The sequence below is a fragment of the Siphateles boraxobius genome, unplaced genomic scaffold (assembly GCF_051911475.1).
Source record: "Siphateles boraxobius isolate OS27281-9 unplaced genomic scaffold, OSU_SipBor_1 242, whole genome shotgun sequence".
Lineage (NCBI taxonomy): Eukaryota > Metazoa > Chordata > Actinopteri > Cypriniformes > Leuciscidae > Siphateles > Siphateles boraxobius.
The window spans coordinates 162,501-177,500 of record NW_027508858.1 but is presented as its reverse complement, the minus strand read 5'-3'; the positions used below and the strand labels follow the sequence as shown (position 1 = coordinate 177,500).

The following is a 15,000-nucleotide window of genomic DNA, read 5'->3' as shown; positions in this document are numbered from 1 at the left end:
GACTGTGTGCTTGATAAGTGTTTCACAGCTGAGTCTTTACCTCCTTCATTAAAGGAGCGGACATGCAAATTCATACACACAGACACACACACACACACACACACACACACACACACACACACACACACACACACAAATGACGTTCTCACTAAGCAAATGTGAAATGTTTATTCTCAACTCATGCATATTTGATTTCAATAACATATCTGCGCGCGTGTGTGTGTGTGTGTGTGTGTGTGTGTGTGTGTGTGTGTGTGTGTGTGTGAGAGACTCTTCACCCTGCGCTTCAGGCGACAGTATCAAGGTCAGCGTGAGGATCTGCTCTCCGCATGTTTCTCTACACGATTATTGCGAATGCATGTACAAGTGCTCATCTCTACTGACGCAGCTTTCTTTTTAATTAAAAAATTAAAGGAAAAATTCACCCTAAAATGTAAAGGCTACATCAACACACTCAGTTTCTTTCTTCTGTGCAACACAAAAAGATTTTCAAGAAACTTCACACAGCTCTTGTTTGTATAATAAAATACGTTTGCAAAATATGAGTAATAAACTGTAAATTTCTGTAATGTGGATCTTTTTCCCTCCATCATAAATGAGTTTGTCTCAGAACGTCAGATGTATGTGTGTGTGTGTGTGTGTGTGTGTGTGTGTGTGTGTGTGTGTGTGTATGTGTGTGTATGTATGTATGTACATATACACCCACATATATTATAAATTCACAAACTTTTATGTTAGATGCGATTCATTGATTTGACAGCACTACTAAATATTAATTGTCTTTTAAACAATTGTCTTTTATGGTGTTTTATTAATTTACAGTGCTTAATTTAAATCATTTGATAATTTAATTGATAATTATTGTATGTAAAAGAGCTGCATGTAGGGCTGTCGCGGTGAAGGAATTTCCCTTATTTAACGTTCAATACACATGGTACGAACTACGAAGGGTTGCCTTATGAAAAAAGAAAACGCGGTTCGCGGTTGCTGCGGTTACTTGCGCTTCTCTGCGGTTGGCCTGTCAGTAGCGCGGTACTGCAATATTGCGGTTATCGCGACAGCCCTAGCTGCATGAGGATTTTAACAAATGAACATATGAAAAATATAAAAAAGATCAGCCTACAGAAGAACATAAGTTATGTTCATAGTTTTTAGAAATCACAAAGATCTTCTTTTTGGACTTTATGTTTAAAATCAGGGCCAGTGTGTGTCAGATTCCTGTGAACGCCTTCATGAGGATGATGATGAGGAATAACCCGAGTCCTGCACACGATCAGGAGCGTGAGAATCTGCTGATGGAGGAGGACAGCAAACACACACACGGATCAGATCTCCTGCTTTCCCACAGAACTGATTATGAAGTGCGTATGATAATCATATCATGATAATCCTGGCTGATATCTCAGTAAAGCAGACAAACTGTTGTTCTTTTTAAAAATCCCCGAGACCAAAGTACAACTCATCCTTCAGTCTGTTCGGACTTCTGTTTTCTGTAATGTACACTGTCAAAAAATTCTGTTAACTTTACGGTGAAAAACAGCAGATGTGGTTGCCAGAAATTTACCGTAAAAAATACGGTAGCAACATTTTAGGTAACTTAAATTTCCTGCATTGCACTATATAATGTTAATTCACCGACCTATTAAAGTACTAATATCTATTTTATACCATTGTAATACTTTGACAACCACCAATCACAGCGTTGATGAGAGTCACATGTTCGATCAAACCTCATCACAAACAGCTTTTCCACAAGAAAGTTACTAATATCTAGAAGCTGCACAGTGTCATTCACACAAACACTGATCACCATCATGGTGACACACATGAAATAAAGAAAATGCAATAAACATTAATTTACCATTAAATGTAACTTTAAAACCTAATGTATATATCTTATTGGAAAAAACTATGAAGAAACAGTTATTTCAACATAAATATATCAAATGTGGTAGAAACATTTTAGGTAACTTAACTTAAATTTACAGTAAAAACCTGCATTACACTGATATAATATGATCTGATATACTGATCTGATATAATGTTAATTCACCGACTTATTAAAGTACTAATATCTGTTTTATACCATTGGAGGGCCCTATAAAATCTTTTTATTTTTTTTATCTTTTAAACCGTTTTATTTTTTCCCAAATTCAGTTTTATTTTTTCCCAAATTCCGTTTATTCCGTTTTAATTTTTGTGAATTCCGTTTTTTGTAACCCTTTATACTGTTATTTTATTCGTAAAAAAAAGAGTGTGTTTTTAATGTTAAGGATTAAAATGTACACAAATAAAATAGGAATGACCTTAAGTTTATGTTGCATCATGCAGTACTTGTCCTGAAAAGTACTAAGTACTTCAAGTAACAACAAAATATTAATGGTTATGAGCTTTAAACTGTCCAGTAAAATAAATTATATTAGTTTATATAAGTTTATATAATATATAAGACAACCACCAATCACAGCGGTGATGAGAGTCACATGATCGATCAAGCTGCACAGTGTCATTCAAACACACACTGATCACCATCATGGTGACACATGCTATAAACATTAATTTACCATTAAATGTAACATAGAACCCTAATGTACATAATTGATTGGAAAAAAATAAGATTTCTCAAAAATATATCAAATGTGAAGTGTCATGCAGGGAATTTGTTCTTTTTCACTTCCAAAAACTGCAAATTTATTTACTGTAAATTTATATTAAAAGTACGGTTAGATCCATCACAGTTATTCACCGTATACAGTACGGAAACTATAACAGTTTTACACCGTTGCATTTTTACAGTCTTTTACCGTTAAAATCCCGATAATTGTGTACAGTGTACGATCTTCTCCTGAAGATCTCTGACTGACAGTAATTCCTCCTGGAGATTTCAAGAAACATTCATCAAACACACGTTTATCATCGATTAGATTTATTATAGCGGATGATCGAAACTCCACAGATGCGCATCAACACACTGTAATACAGCATTATTGGAGAACGTTCTGTCTTTACACGTTTAATTCAATGTGTTGCGGTTTCTTTGTAATTCTTTTACAAGTTACTTCTTTGTTTCAGTGCAGAATGTACAGCCAACACAATAACCTCAAAATGCCAAGGATGTCAGAAACGGCTTTATGATCAATCAAACATGACAAACTGTGCTTTTCTACATTTCTAGCTATATTTCCTTCCTTTCACTTCCAGCTGAAGTAATGTACATCAAAAACACTCAACAATACACTTCCATATACTGGACTGTACAAACACATTTATGTTTGATTTCTCTCAGCGAACAAAAACATGTTCTAAGAAAGTTTTGCTTACATTCCCATTAAGTTATGAAAATGTTATTAACGTAAAGCGAATGTTAAGGAAACATACAATTTTGCAAACATTATGGGAACGTTACTTTTGATTGTTCTCTGAACGTTCTGAAACAAGCAACATTTAAAAAATGTTAGATGAAAGTACAAATAGAATGTTTCAGAAATAACGCTCCAAGAACGATGTATGAATAATGTTTGTGTGCTAACGTTTGAGACCAGAGAACTCTAAACATTCTATTAACGTTACTGGGACAACCTTTGTAACTTTTAGAGAAGTTTACTCAACTCAACTCGACAACACAACACGACACAACTAAACAACACGACACAACTCAACAGAACTGAACTAAACTGAACTAAACAATTCAATACAGCACAACTGAACTCAACACAACCCAACACGACACGACTCAACACGACCCAACTCAACACGACCCAACTCAACACGACCCAGGTCGACTCAACACGACCCAACTCAACACGACCCAGGTCGACTCAACACGACCCGACTCAACACGACCCGACTCAACACGACCCGACTCAACACGACCCGACTCAACTAAACAAATCAATACAGCACAACTGAACTCAACACAACCCAACACGACCCAACTCAACACGACCCAGGTCGACTCAACACGACCCAGGTCGACTCAACACGACCCAGGTCGACTCAACACGACCCGACTCAACACGACCCGACTCAACACGACCCGACTCAACACGACCCGACTCAACACGACCCGACTGAAATAAACAAATCAATACAGCACAACTGAACTCAACACAACCCAACACGACACGACTCAACACGACCCAGCTCAACTCAACAGGGCCCAGCTCGACTCAACTCGGCACAACACAACTCAACACGACCCAACACAACCCAACTCGACACGACTGAACTCAACACGACACAAATCGATTCAGCACGACTCAACTCAACACAATTCAACACAGCACAACACAACACGACCGAACTCAACACATATCAACTCAACACAATTCAACACAGCACAACACAACTCAACACAACACGACCCAACTCAACACGACTCAAATCAACACGACTCAAATCAACACGACTCAAATCAACACGACTCAAATCAACACGACTCAAATCAACACGACTCAAATCAACACGACTCAAATCAACACGACTCAACACGACTCAACTCAACACGAATCAAATCAACACGAATCAAATCAACACGACTCAAATCAACACGACTCAACACGACTCAAATCAACACGAATCAAATCAACACGAATCAAATCAACACGACTCAAATCAACACGACTCAAATCAACACGACTCAAATCAACACGACTCAAATCAACACGACTCAAATCAACACGACTCAAATCAACACGACTCAAATCAACACGACCCAACTCAACACGACTCAAATCAACACGAATCAACACGACTCAAATCAACACGACTCAAATCAACACGACTCAAATCAACACGACTCAAATCAACACGACTCAACACGACTCAACTCAACACGAATCAAATCAACACGAATCAAATCAACACGACTCAAATCAACACGACTCAACACGACTCAAATCAACACGAATCAAATCAACACGAATCAAATCAACACGACTCAAATCAACACGACTCAAATCAACACGACTCAAATCAACACGACCCAACTCAACACGACCCAACTCAACACGACTCAAATCAACACGACTCAAATCAACACGACTCAAATCAACACGACTCAACTCAACACGACTCAACTCAACACGACTCAACTCAACACGACTCAACTCAACACGACTCAACTCAACACGACTCAACACGACTCAACACGACTCAACACGACTCAACACGACTCAACACGACTCAACACGACTCAACACGACTCAACACGACTCAACACGACTCAACACGACTCAACACGACTCAACACGACACAACACGACCCAACTCAACACATATCAACTCAACACGACTCAACTCAACACGACTCAACTCAACACGACTCAACTCAACACGACTCAACTCAACACGACTCAACTCAACACGACTCAACTCAACACGACTCAACTCAACACGACTCAACTCAACACAACTCAACACGACTCAACTCAACACGACTCAACACGACTCAACTCAACACGACTCAACTCAACACGACTCAACACGACTCGACTCAACTGAACTCAACACGACTCAACTCAACACGACTCAACTCAACACGACTCAACTCAACACGACTCAACTCAACACGACTCAACTCAACACGACTCAACTCAACACGACTCAACTCAACACGACTCAACTCAACACGACTCAACTCAACACGACTCAACTCAACACGACCCAACTCAACACGACTCAACACAGCACAACACGACTCAACTCAACACGACTCAACTCAACACGACTCAACTCAACACGACTCAACTCAACACGACTCAACTCAACACGACTCAACTCAACACGACTCAACTCAACACGACTCAACTCAACACGACTCAACTCAACACGACTCAACTCAACACGACTCAACTCAACACGACTCAACTCAACACGACTCAACTCAACACGACTCAACTCAACACGACTCAACTCAACACGACTCAACTCAACACGACTCAACTCAACACGACTCAACTCAACACGACTCAACTCAACACGACTCAACTCAACACGACTCAACTCAACACGACTCAACTCAACACGACTCAACTCAACACGACTCAACTCAACACGACTCAACTCAACACGACTCAACTCAACACGACTCAACTCAACACGACTCAACTCAACACGACTCAACTCAACACGACTCAACTCAACACGACTCAACTCAACACGACTCAACACGACTCGACTCAACTGAACTCAACACGACTGAACTCAACACGACTGAACTCAACACAGCACAACACAACACGACACAACCCAACTCAACACAACCCAACTCAACACGACCCAACATGACTCAACACGACCCGACCCAACACGACTACAACATGTCTACAACACGACCCGCACACAGCTGTAATTACGTCCACATTGATTAGCGCAGTGATGTTGCGCAACAGAAGTAAGTGTGAGTCAGTACTGTAACTAAATGGGTCATTCCACACTCGCTCCGTATGATCATAAACGCACAGTGAACTGACCTCGTTTCTGCCGTTCGTGCCCTACAGAACACTTCAGGTCTCCGCTTTCAATGCAACACATTCAGTTCCAGCATTATTCAACTGATCAACAACCATAGTTCCCCTGGATTTCCATAATCCTCGCTAATTAACCAATTAAACAGCAAATGATGTAATTGGCAGGTTTTGTTCAAACAGACCGTAGCTGATCTCTCAGTCACATTGTTGCATGAATTGCATTTGAAATATAACACAATTAATGAGTCAGAAAACCAAAAGTGGAACATTTGCATTGCATAAAATCTCAGATTGGACATTACTTCAACAATCGCTATGATCTGTCTTCAGTATTTATATACGGCATACTACACTTTTGACATACAATACTCAGTTAAAGCGAACTTAGATGAAGAATAATGCATGATTTCCTAGCAATAACCATTAATAAATGCACAAAGAAATATGAGAAATAAATACATATAGATTGTAGCTGCATTCTGAAACTCATAATCTGTATATATTACAGATAACAAACATATTTTGGTGAAAGCAAGCATTAATTTAATAAAAGTGAACTTAAATTAAGAATAACCCATGCTTTACTTTCAATAACCATTAATAAATGCACCAAGAAATATGAGAAATTAATAGATTTAGCTGCATTCTGAAACTCATAATCAGTCACTGCAAAAATGCTTTTCTTAGTATTTTTGTCTTGTTTCCAGTCCAAATATCTAAAAATTCTTAAATCAAGATGCATTTACTAGAAGAGTAAAATGCCATAAGATTTTATGTCTTGTTTTCCGGGGGAATTAATCCAAATTAAGTGAGTTTTGGCTTAAAACAAGCAAAATTATCTGTCAATGGGGTTAGAAAAATAATGTTAATTTTAACGAAACAAGATTATTTCTCTCACCCCATTGACAGATAATTTTGCATTTTTTAACCAACTCCTCACTTAATTTTAATTAATTCCCCCGGAAAACAAGACAAAAAATCTTATGCCATTTCACGATAAGTAAATGCATCTTGATTTAATATTTTTTTGATATTTTGGACAGGAAACATGACAAAAATACTAAGTAAGAAAAGCATTTTTGCAGTGTACAGATGACACTGTACACGAAAGCAAGCATCCAGCAAACACCTAAAAGCTCATCTGTCAATCAGATGCTTCTCACCGCCTTTACATCAGAAACACTGCATCTAAATGAACTGCTTAAAAGTCATAATCAGTGTTTAATAACGGCATGTTGCGAGTGCACATGAGGTCTGGAGATGTTGTGAGTGTTATAATGTGCAGTTTGAGCTCTCACCATCCTCTTTGTCGTCGAACACGGGTCTCTTGGATGAACTGTTCGCTCCCATCCTCTTCTTCCACTTTCCCCAGTGAAACATTGATGCTCTGATCTCATTCCTTTCAGCGCGACTGAACCTGATGCTGCTGATGCTCTACAACACGAGCATCTGTGAGTGAGGAACACCGAGGATCTGCTCCAGAGATCACACACACACTCACACACACACAGACTGGAACTGAACATGAGCTTCAGCGCCGGCGCGTTTATATGAACCTCCCCTGCGCGAGACACGTGCGCGCGCGCGCGCGCGCGACACTGAACTGTACAAATGGTTTTGTCAGGTTTTTTTTCTTCTTGTGATGTTTTTTTGTTTGTTTGTTTTTTTTGCAATAACAATAGGGCGATGCAGAGTCATACAAAACACTTGAATCTATAAAAAAATGAAGATCACAATTCTGCATTTTGTAGCCTGTCAAAAAATCAATAAAGTAGCTATACATCAAGTATCCTCTTTAACAGCTAAGATGTCTTAACAGTTTGTTTTTTCTCAGGTTACTTACCAATGTGCGCCAGGTGCAACAGAAGTTTTCAATAAAAGAGAAAATAATATTTAAGACACTAGGGGTATGTTAACATGACAATGATGTACTAAAAACGGAACAGTTTTTCCTTTGGGTTTTTCACATACAGATGACAACGTCCCCGTCGTGAAAACGACTATAAACCCTGTATTCTGTAGTCAGGCCAGTGGATGGCGATGTCACTTTGAAAAGAAACACTAAATGCCTATACAGACTCAACACGCATGCGCATGACGTCACCGTTTTCACAGATTTGCGTTTTTGTACTTTATACACATAGACGATAACAGTATCGTTTATTAAAACGTGCACTTTGAAACCCATTTTCAAAAGGTTTTGTTTCAGGTCGCCAAATCGCTGTTGTCGTGTAAGTGAACGACCAAAGCACATAAAAAGTTTTCAGTTTTTAGTTGAAAAAAGGTGTCGTGTAAATGCCCCTAAAACACTGTAATTTCGGCCTGAACGTAATCACATACGTTTTTTCTTATAATTGAGATACTATTACAGTTTTTGTTAATATTTAATTTGTTTGTATTTTGATATTTTCTTTTCCATTTTAGGTAAAAGTTAGTCATTTTGTTATTTTAGTAATTTTGTAGTTGTTTAAAATGTTAAAATGTAGTTGTTCTGTTTTTTGGTAGAAATGTTGTCCTGGCAACTACACTGTAAAAAATATATATATATTATTTCAGGTATATACAATGTTTTTATAGTTTTAGTTAACTAGTATAATAACCCTGCTGATCGTAAAAAAAAAATAACTTCACAAAGATGAGATTGTTTTCGTTCTTTATAATACAGCCTAATATTTTTGACATTAATAAAACCAGGTAATTATGCTTTACCACATTTATGCATTTTGTTACATGGCCAAACATTTAGTCAGAATAAATGCTTCATATAGACCTATTCTATTGACAATTACTGCATTATGGGGTATTTTCTTTCATTTTTAGTTTTATGTTTTGGTTTAAATAACTGTACTTTGCTGTTTCACCGATAAATTATTTAACATTCCTTCTCTGTTTATTTCAAACGCGTTTGGATGTTTGTCCTTCGACGCTCACCGTAGTGGTTTCGCTTTCATGCGCTATGGTGACCATAGCAACGGCTCACAACATCCCATCTGACAGTCAGATGCAAATATTAGCCTACGCCATAACCTTTCAACAGGAATATGATCGATTATGATCACGAGAGCCTCGACTGTGCAGAAAGAGCAGTGATGCTGCACATGCGCAGAAGAGGACTGAAGAACATCTCAGATTCTGTGTTACAGATGACGCATCTACAGGTGATTTTAAAGATATAAAACATTAACAACTATAACAAGACATCCAAAAAGATAGTAACTTAAAAGAAATCAGGTTTACAATACATAAGAAAAGAAAAGAAAAAGCAAAACAACAGGCAATATAATACTATTGATTTAAATAGAAATGAAGAAAATAAACAAATAAATCCTTAATTAGTACTTAAATAAAGACAGCATATATTTTCAAATTTCAATGAGCTTCAACTCTTTAGCGTATAAGATTGTATCTCTACATTTTTTGTTATTACTGTATTACATTGGAGAGACTCAATACACAAATGAAAAGCAGTCATAAAGACCTTCAGACAAGGTTTAGAATTATTTATTTTACTTTTATGAATATAAAAATGATCAAATAATATCATATGGTTCATCATAAAATTAACAGAAGCAGCTTTTGATTCAAAATATGTAATAACATCTTTGGATTTTATTTCACAATTATAACCAGAATTCTGTTGAACTTGTAGATAAGTCTTCCCAGATTTTTTTCGAATGGTAATAACACCGAATTTTTTCTGGCTGATCTGAACAAAATGAGCAATTTTGATCAATATCCATACATTTAGATAAAGTATAATTACTAAAAATATTATGAAGTATTTTCAAATGTAATTCCCGAGTTTTGTTAGCTATACAAAATCGAAAAGGAAGCAGCCAAGCTTTTTTATAAATGATCTCTTGGAAAATCATATTCCAGAAATATTTACCACGAGTGATCGATGCACTCCTTCAGTCTGATCGCATCAAACGTCATTTCCGGTACAGTTCTATCTCATGAAAGTGCGTAACTATAGCACGAATTGTATTTATCGTGCAATTGTATGCAAAAAATAGTTTTTCCGTGCATATGATGTGTAATTTATGGCGTGTAATACCTACTCCACACCACTAATCCTACACTGCCAAAAATGCTTTTCTTAATTAGTATTTTTGTCTTGTTTCCAGTCCAAATATCAAAAAATTCAAAAAAATGAGTAAAATGCCATAAGATTGTAATTCTTGTTTTCCGGGGGATTTAATCCAAATTAAGTGAGTTTTTTCTTCAAACAGGCAAAATGATCTGTCAATGGGGTAGGCTAAGGCAAATACTCTTAATTCAAACAGAAACACGATTATTTTTCTTACTCCATTGGCAGATCATTTTGGCAGATAAGTCACTTTTCCCCCAGAAAACAAGACATAATATCTTATGGCATTTCACTACTTTAGAAAATGCATCTTGATTTAAGATTTTTTTTTTATATTTGGACTCTAAACAAGACAAAAATACTAAGTAAGAAAAGCATTTTTGCAGTGTACCCAAGGGGTTACTGCGTATCATATGCACGTCAAAATAATTTTTTTGCATAGCCTACAAATTGCACAATAAATACAATTCGTGCTGTAGTTTCGCATTTTTATGAGATTGTGTTGGCTAACTGTGTTGTAGAGCCTGTATCTGGAGGGTAATGAGATCTGCGGGCTCCCGGAGCGCTTCTTCAGCAGTTTACCGTCTCTGCTCTGGTTGGATGTGAGGAATAATCAGATCTCAGCTCTTCCAGCCGCTGTCGGACAGCACATGTGAGTCAAACTAGCGTTTTAAAGGAATAATCAGTGTTAAATAGTTCCGTTACACTGTTTTTCAAATGTACGTTAAACACGCGCTCCTTAAAAACGCTCTAGTCCCTCTAGTGGTTAAAAACAAAACTGCATGCATTTTGTGGAAGAACATTGTTTTAGGGTTTTAGTTGTGCCTTGGATGAATATGTCCCATAAAACATATGGAGATGGACAATCTCAAACTGACTAGAAGACGTTACTGTCGTTTTACCCATTAATAGAAACGCTACTTCCTTGAGAATAAACTCCAGCGCAACAAGCATAATGAAATGATCTTCACAACAGATAATGCTTTACAGTGAACTCTGTTAGAGAGACACATATGAGTTTCTCTGTTCAATAAAACACCTTTCTCTCCTGTTGAGTAATAAAACACCATCATCTCCGCAACGCTTTTACAACATTTACAAACCCCCCAGTTCTCTCCGTCTGCTAAAGCCAAGCTGATGTTGGTTCTTGTTTTATTACGAGCTCGGTCTCGTTCTCTTTTCTCCAGCAGACTCTCCTCTGTTCAGCGTTTGTTTAAAACCTGTGATTCTCCAGAGGTTAAAAGTAGCCGGAGCTACTTTTCTTGACAGATATATAATATAAACACTTATAACAGGCGTACCATAGTGAATCAGGGTAAGAGAAAAACATTTTTTGGAAAGATTGGTGATGTATTGACTCATTATTTATTCGATATATATTAAAGTCTGAACTAGCATTTTCAGTCTCAGCACTACGTCTATGGAAAGCTGTTGTCACGGTCTGGGTTGAAGGAAAGGAGCGAGGACTCAATAAATACCCATTGTTCGTGCACTTAAGTAATAAAATAAAACAAAATACAAACAAAAACTACCCCGTGGGGGAAAACAAGACAGGCATCAAGGGATTCCAGCTGGACCAAGAAACATGCAGTCGCGGTAGGAATATCCCGTTAATTTTGGCTCAATATGCGGTTTTATCACCATTCATTTATTTTGATTTATTTCGTGCTATATAAATAAGTGTTACGATGTGGTCAGCATGCACAAAAACGAGAACATTTTAAGTAACCAATGTAACCGAAACTAAACAGCGTCTCTGCGCATTGTTACGGCAACAGTGAGTCATTAAACCGTTCAATCAACGAACACGTTCAAAAACGCTGATTCATTAAAAGATAGATGTAATGAAACAAGGTGTTAATTATTGTTAACTTTGAGCTCCACTTTTCAAGGCTCAGCTGACCAGCAATGCGTCACATGTGTAACACTGATGCTGATGCTTCACTTAAATTGTGACCAATGGCATTTTCAATGCGTGACTCCTTGAATTTTTTTCTCGCGGCTTCCTCACGCTGTTGATGCTGACGCCATTCACGGTAAATACCCTTAAACGTTAAAAGGGTGATATGAAAAATATTTCGCGTTCCTTGGTCACGGCAACCTTTTCACGAATCTATGAATCTATGACAAAGACAGACGCAGGTAATCGCACGCGCTCAGTCGATCTCTCATTCACTGTCTGTTTAGGCTTAAGTGCAAATCCACGAAGCCTCTTTACAAATCACCATGATAAACAGTCTTGTTATCATTATTAACTTATTTAACATTCAATACACATGGCACGAAGTTTAAAACAAGAAGGGTATAGGCTTATGAAAAAAGAAAACATGCGAATGTCGCGGTAGCATTCCTCTGCGGTTGGCTAATCAGTAGCGCGGTTATCGCCACAGGCCTACGAGGGAACATACACAACAAACCAGCACAAGACTGTTAACACAGGGGGAGTAAAAAGGGAAGCAAACAAAAGAAGGTAACGATGGAGGACAGGTGGGACTAATGAATCAATAATCAGGAAACGATGGGCGGGGCTAGACAATCGACAGGAGAGCACATGACACGTGCTCATTTCACATTACAGACTCTCATTGGACTGTCTTAAGAACTCTTTAAAGACACACCTTTTTAGAGCTTCTTACTGCAACTGAATGTGCTTGTTTTTATTGTATTTTATTTATTGTTGTTATTCTCTTTTTGTGTATTGTAGCGCTTTGAGTCTAACTGTGCATTCACACCGGACGCGAATAGCGCGTCAAATTCGCGTCTACCGTGTCTAGTTTGACGCTTGACCACTTTGTGTTACTTCGCGTGTCAAGAGTGAAACTGACGATCCACATAAAAAAGATGGCCGCCAACGGGTTTCGATTCTGACGCGCGTAAATTTCGCTTCAAACGTTTGTTTTTACGCGCGTCAGAATCGAAACCCGTTGGAGGCCATCTTTTTTATGTTGATCGAGCATTCATCGAGAGAGTCACCGCTCTGTATTTGCTCTGGAGAGCAGAACGGCGGCGTAGGGGTAATCGTCGCCGTATTTGTGTCCATCAGACCCTTCGAAGGCGAACCCAGTGTGGCGAGTTTCACCATTGGCTCGCTCCAGGAGCTGCGCCTGGATGACGGCGGCTTTCAGCGGTACTTCCGCCTGTCCCGCGCCCAGCTTGATGACCTGTTGTCCCGTATCGGAGCGAGGATCACCCTCGCCCCCATCCCCCTAATCTGTCATTTGTTTTTGTTTTGATGATAAATGGAGCCAGCCTCCAAAAGTGATTAATCTGTCCTGTGATTTTTCTCTCTCTCTCGAACAACACTGTCCAGACACGAACTTATGCAGTATGTTGGTTGTCTTTACATTATAATAATATTTCATATATCTAGATATGGAATAAATAGCATTCAATACAAAGTGAATATGTCTCATATATTGAAATCAAGTTTTATGTGATAAAATATTTGCTTTGTTGTGCATTAGAACCAGTCATATTACAAAATAATTTATTGAAGCCTCCAGATACTTAACCACGTGACAACAGCATGCAGCTAGGCTCCGGATTGGTTAACGCGGAGCGAATTGACGCAGAAGTTCAGATTTTTCAACTCGGGCGGCAGACGCGAATTCGCGTCAGACGCGTGAATGCACAAATAGCACTGACTAAATCATTCGCGCGTAACGCGCTTAACGCGCCAGACGCTTAATTCGCGCCATTCGCGCGAACTTGACGGGCGAATGAGGCGAATTCGCGTCTACCGCGCCGCGCTCTACGCCTCATTCGCGCCGCAGGAATTTTTTACGCTTGTAAGGCGTCTTTGCATTGACTTAACATTGAAATCACTCGGTTCTGACGCGCTATTCGAGTCCGGTGTGAACGCACCATAAGAAAAGCACATTAGACTCTAAGCGCTACAATACACAAAAAGAGAATTCCTAAATCAAGATTAGGGCAATTATTCTTAAGATATTAGATATTTGTGCATGTTTTATCAACTCTTGTGTTTAAGGTGCTTGAAGACGTTACTCTTGGAGGGAAACCCGATCACAGCGCTTCCCCCGGAGCTGGGTACGTCAAGTCAAGTCGAGTCTCCTTCATTTATACAGCGCTTTAACAATAGATGTTTCACAGCAGCTTTACAGTGATAACAGGAGATTACAGTAACAGAGATTGTTCAGGCTTTACAGCAGATCTAGAATAAAGTTATTGTCCAGATAAAGTTAGTTTTGATTGATTCACTTCCGTCGCAGAGATCATTAGTTATTAACTTAGCGGCCGCTAACACACATCGCTCTAACAGAAAAAAGAAACTTTTAATGTGTTCTGGCCGTTCATTTCTACAACAACAGTGTTTGCTCGAGAACACAAACTCTGAAACAGAATCCAAGGTGCACTAAAAAATGCTGGGTTGTTTTTACCCAATTTTTGGGTCAAATATGGACAAACCCAAACATAGTG

General features: G+C 38.5%; 2 protein-coding genes across 3 annotated transcripts in view; one reads left to right on the top strand and one right to left on the bottom strand.

Annotated features, from left to right (window-relative positions):
* Window positions 1-8,039, bottom strand: part of stk32c (serine/threonine kinase 32C) — a 90,306-nt gene extending 82,267 nt beyond the window's left edge. The window contains exon 1 of the mRNA XM_077241887.1: window positions 7,769-8,039. Within this exon, the coding sequence (XP_077098002.1) occupies window positions 7,769-7,850 (82 nt within the window). The 5' untranslated portion in view covers window positions 7,851-8,039. The remainder of the gene's footprint in view (window positions 1-7,768) is intronic.
* Window positions 8,040-9,443: 1,404 nt separating this feature from the next.
* Window positions 9,444-15,000, top strand: part of LOC143749355 (leucine-rich repeat-containing protein 27-like) — a 12,642-nt gene continuing 7,085 nt past the window's right edge. Inside the window, exons 1-3 of one of the 2 annotated variants that reach the window (XM_077241881.1) lie at window positions 9,444-9,628; window positions 11,082-11,212; window positions 14,552-14,610. In XM_077241881.1, coding sequence (XP_077097996.1) covers window positions 9,512-9,628; window positions 11,082-11,212; window positions 14,552-14,610 — 307 coding nt within the window. In that variant the 5' untranslated portion in view covers window positions 9,444-9,511. The remainder of the gene's footprint in view (window positions 9,629-11,081; window positions 11,213-14,551; window positions 14,611-15,000) is intronic. The other variant, XM_077241882.1, reaches the window with a different exon arrangement.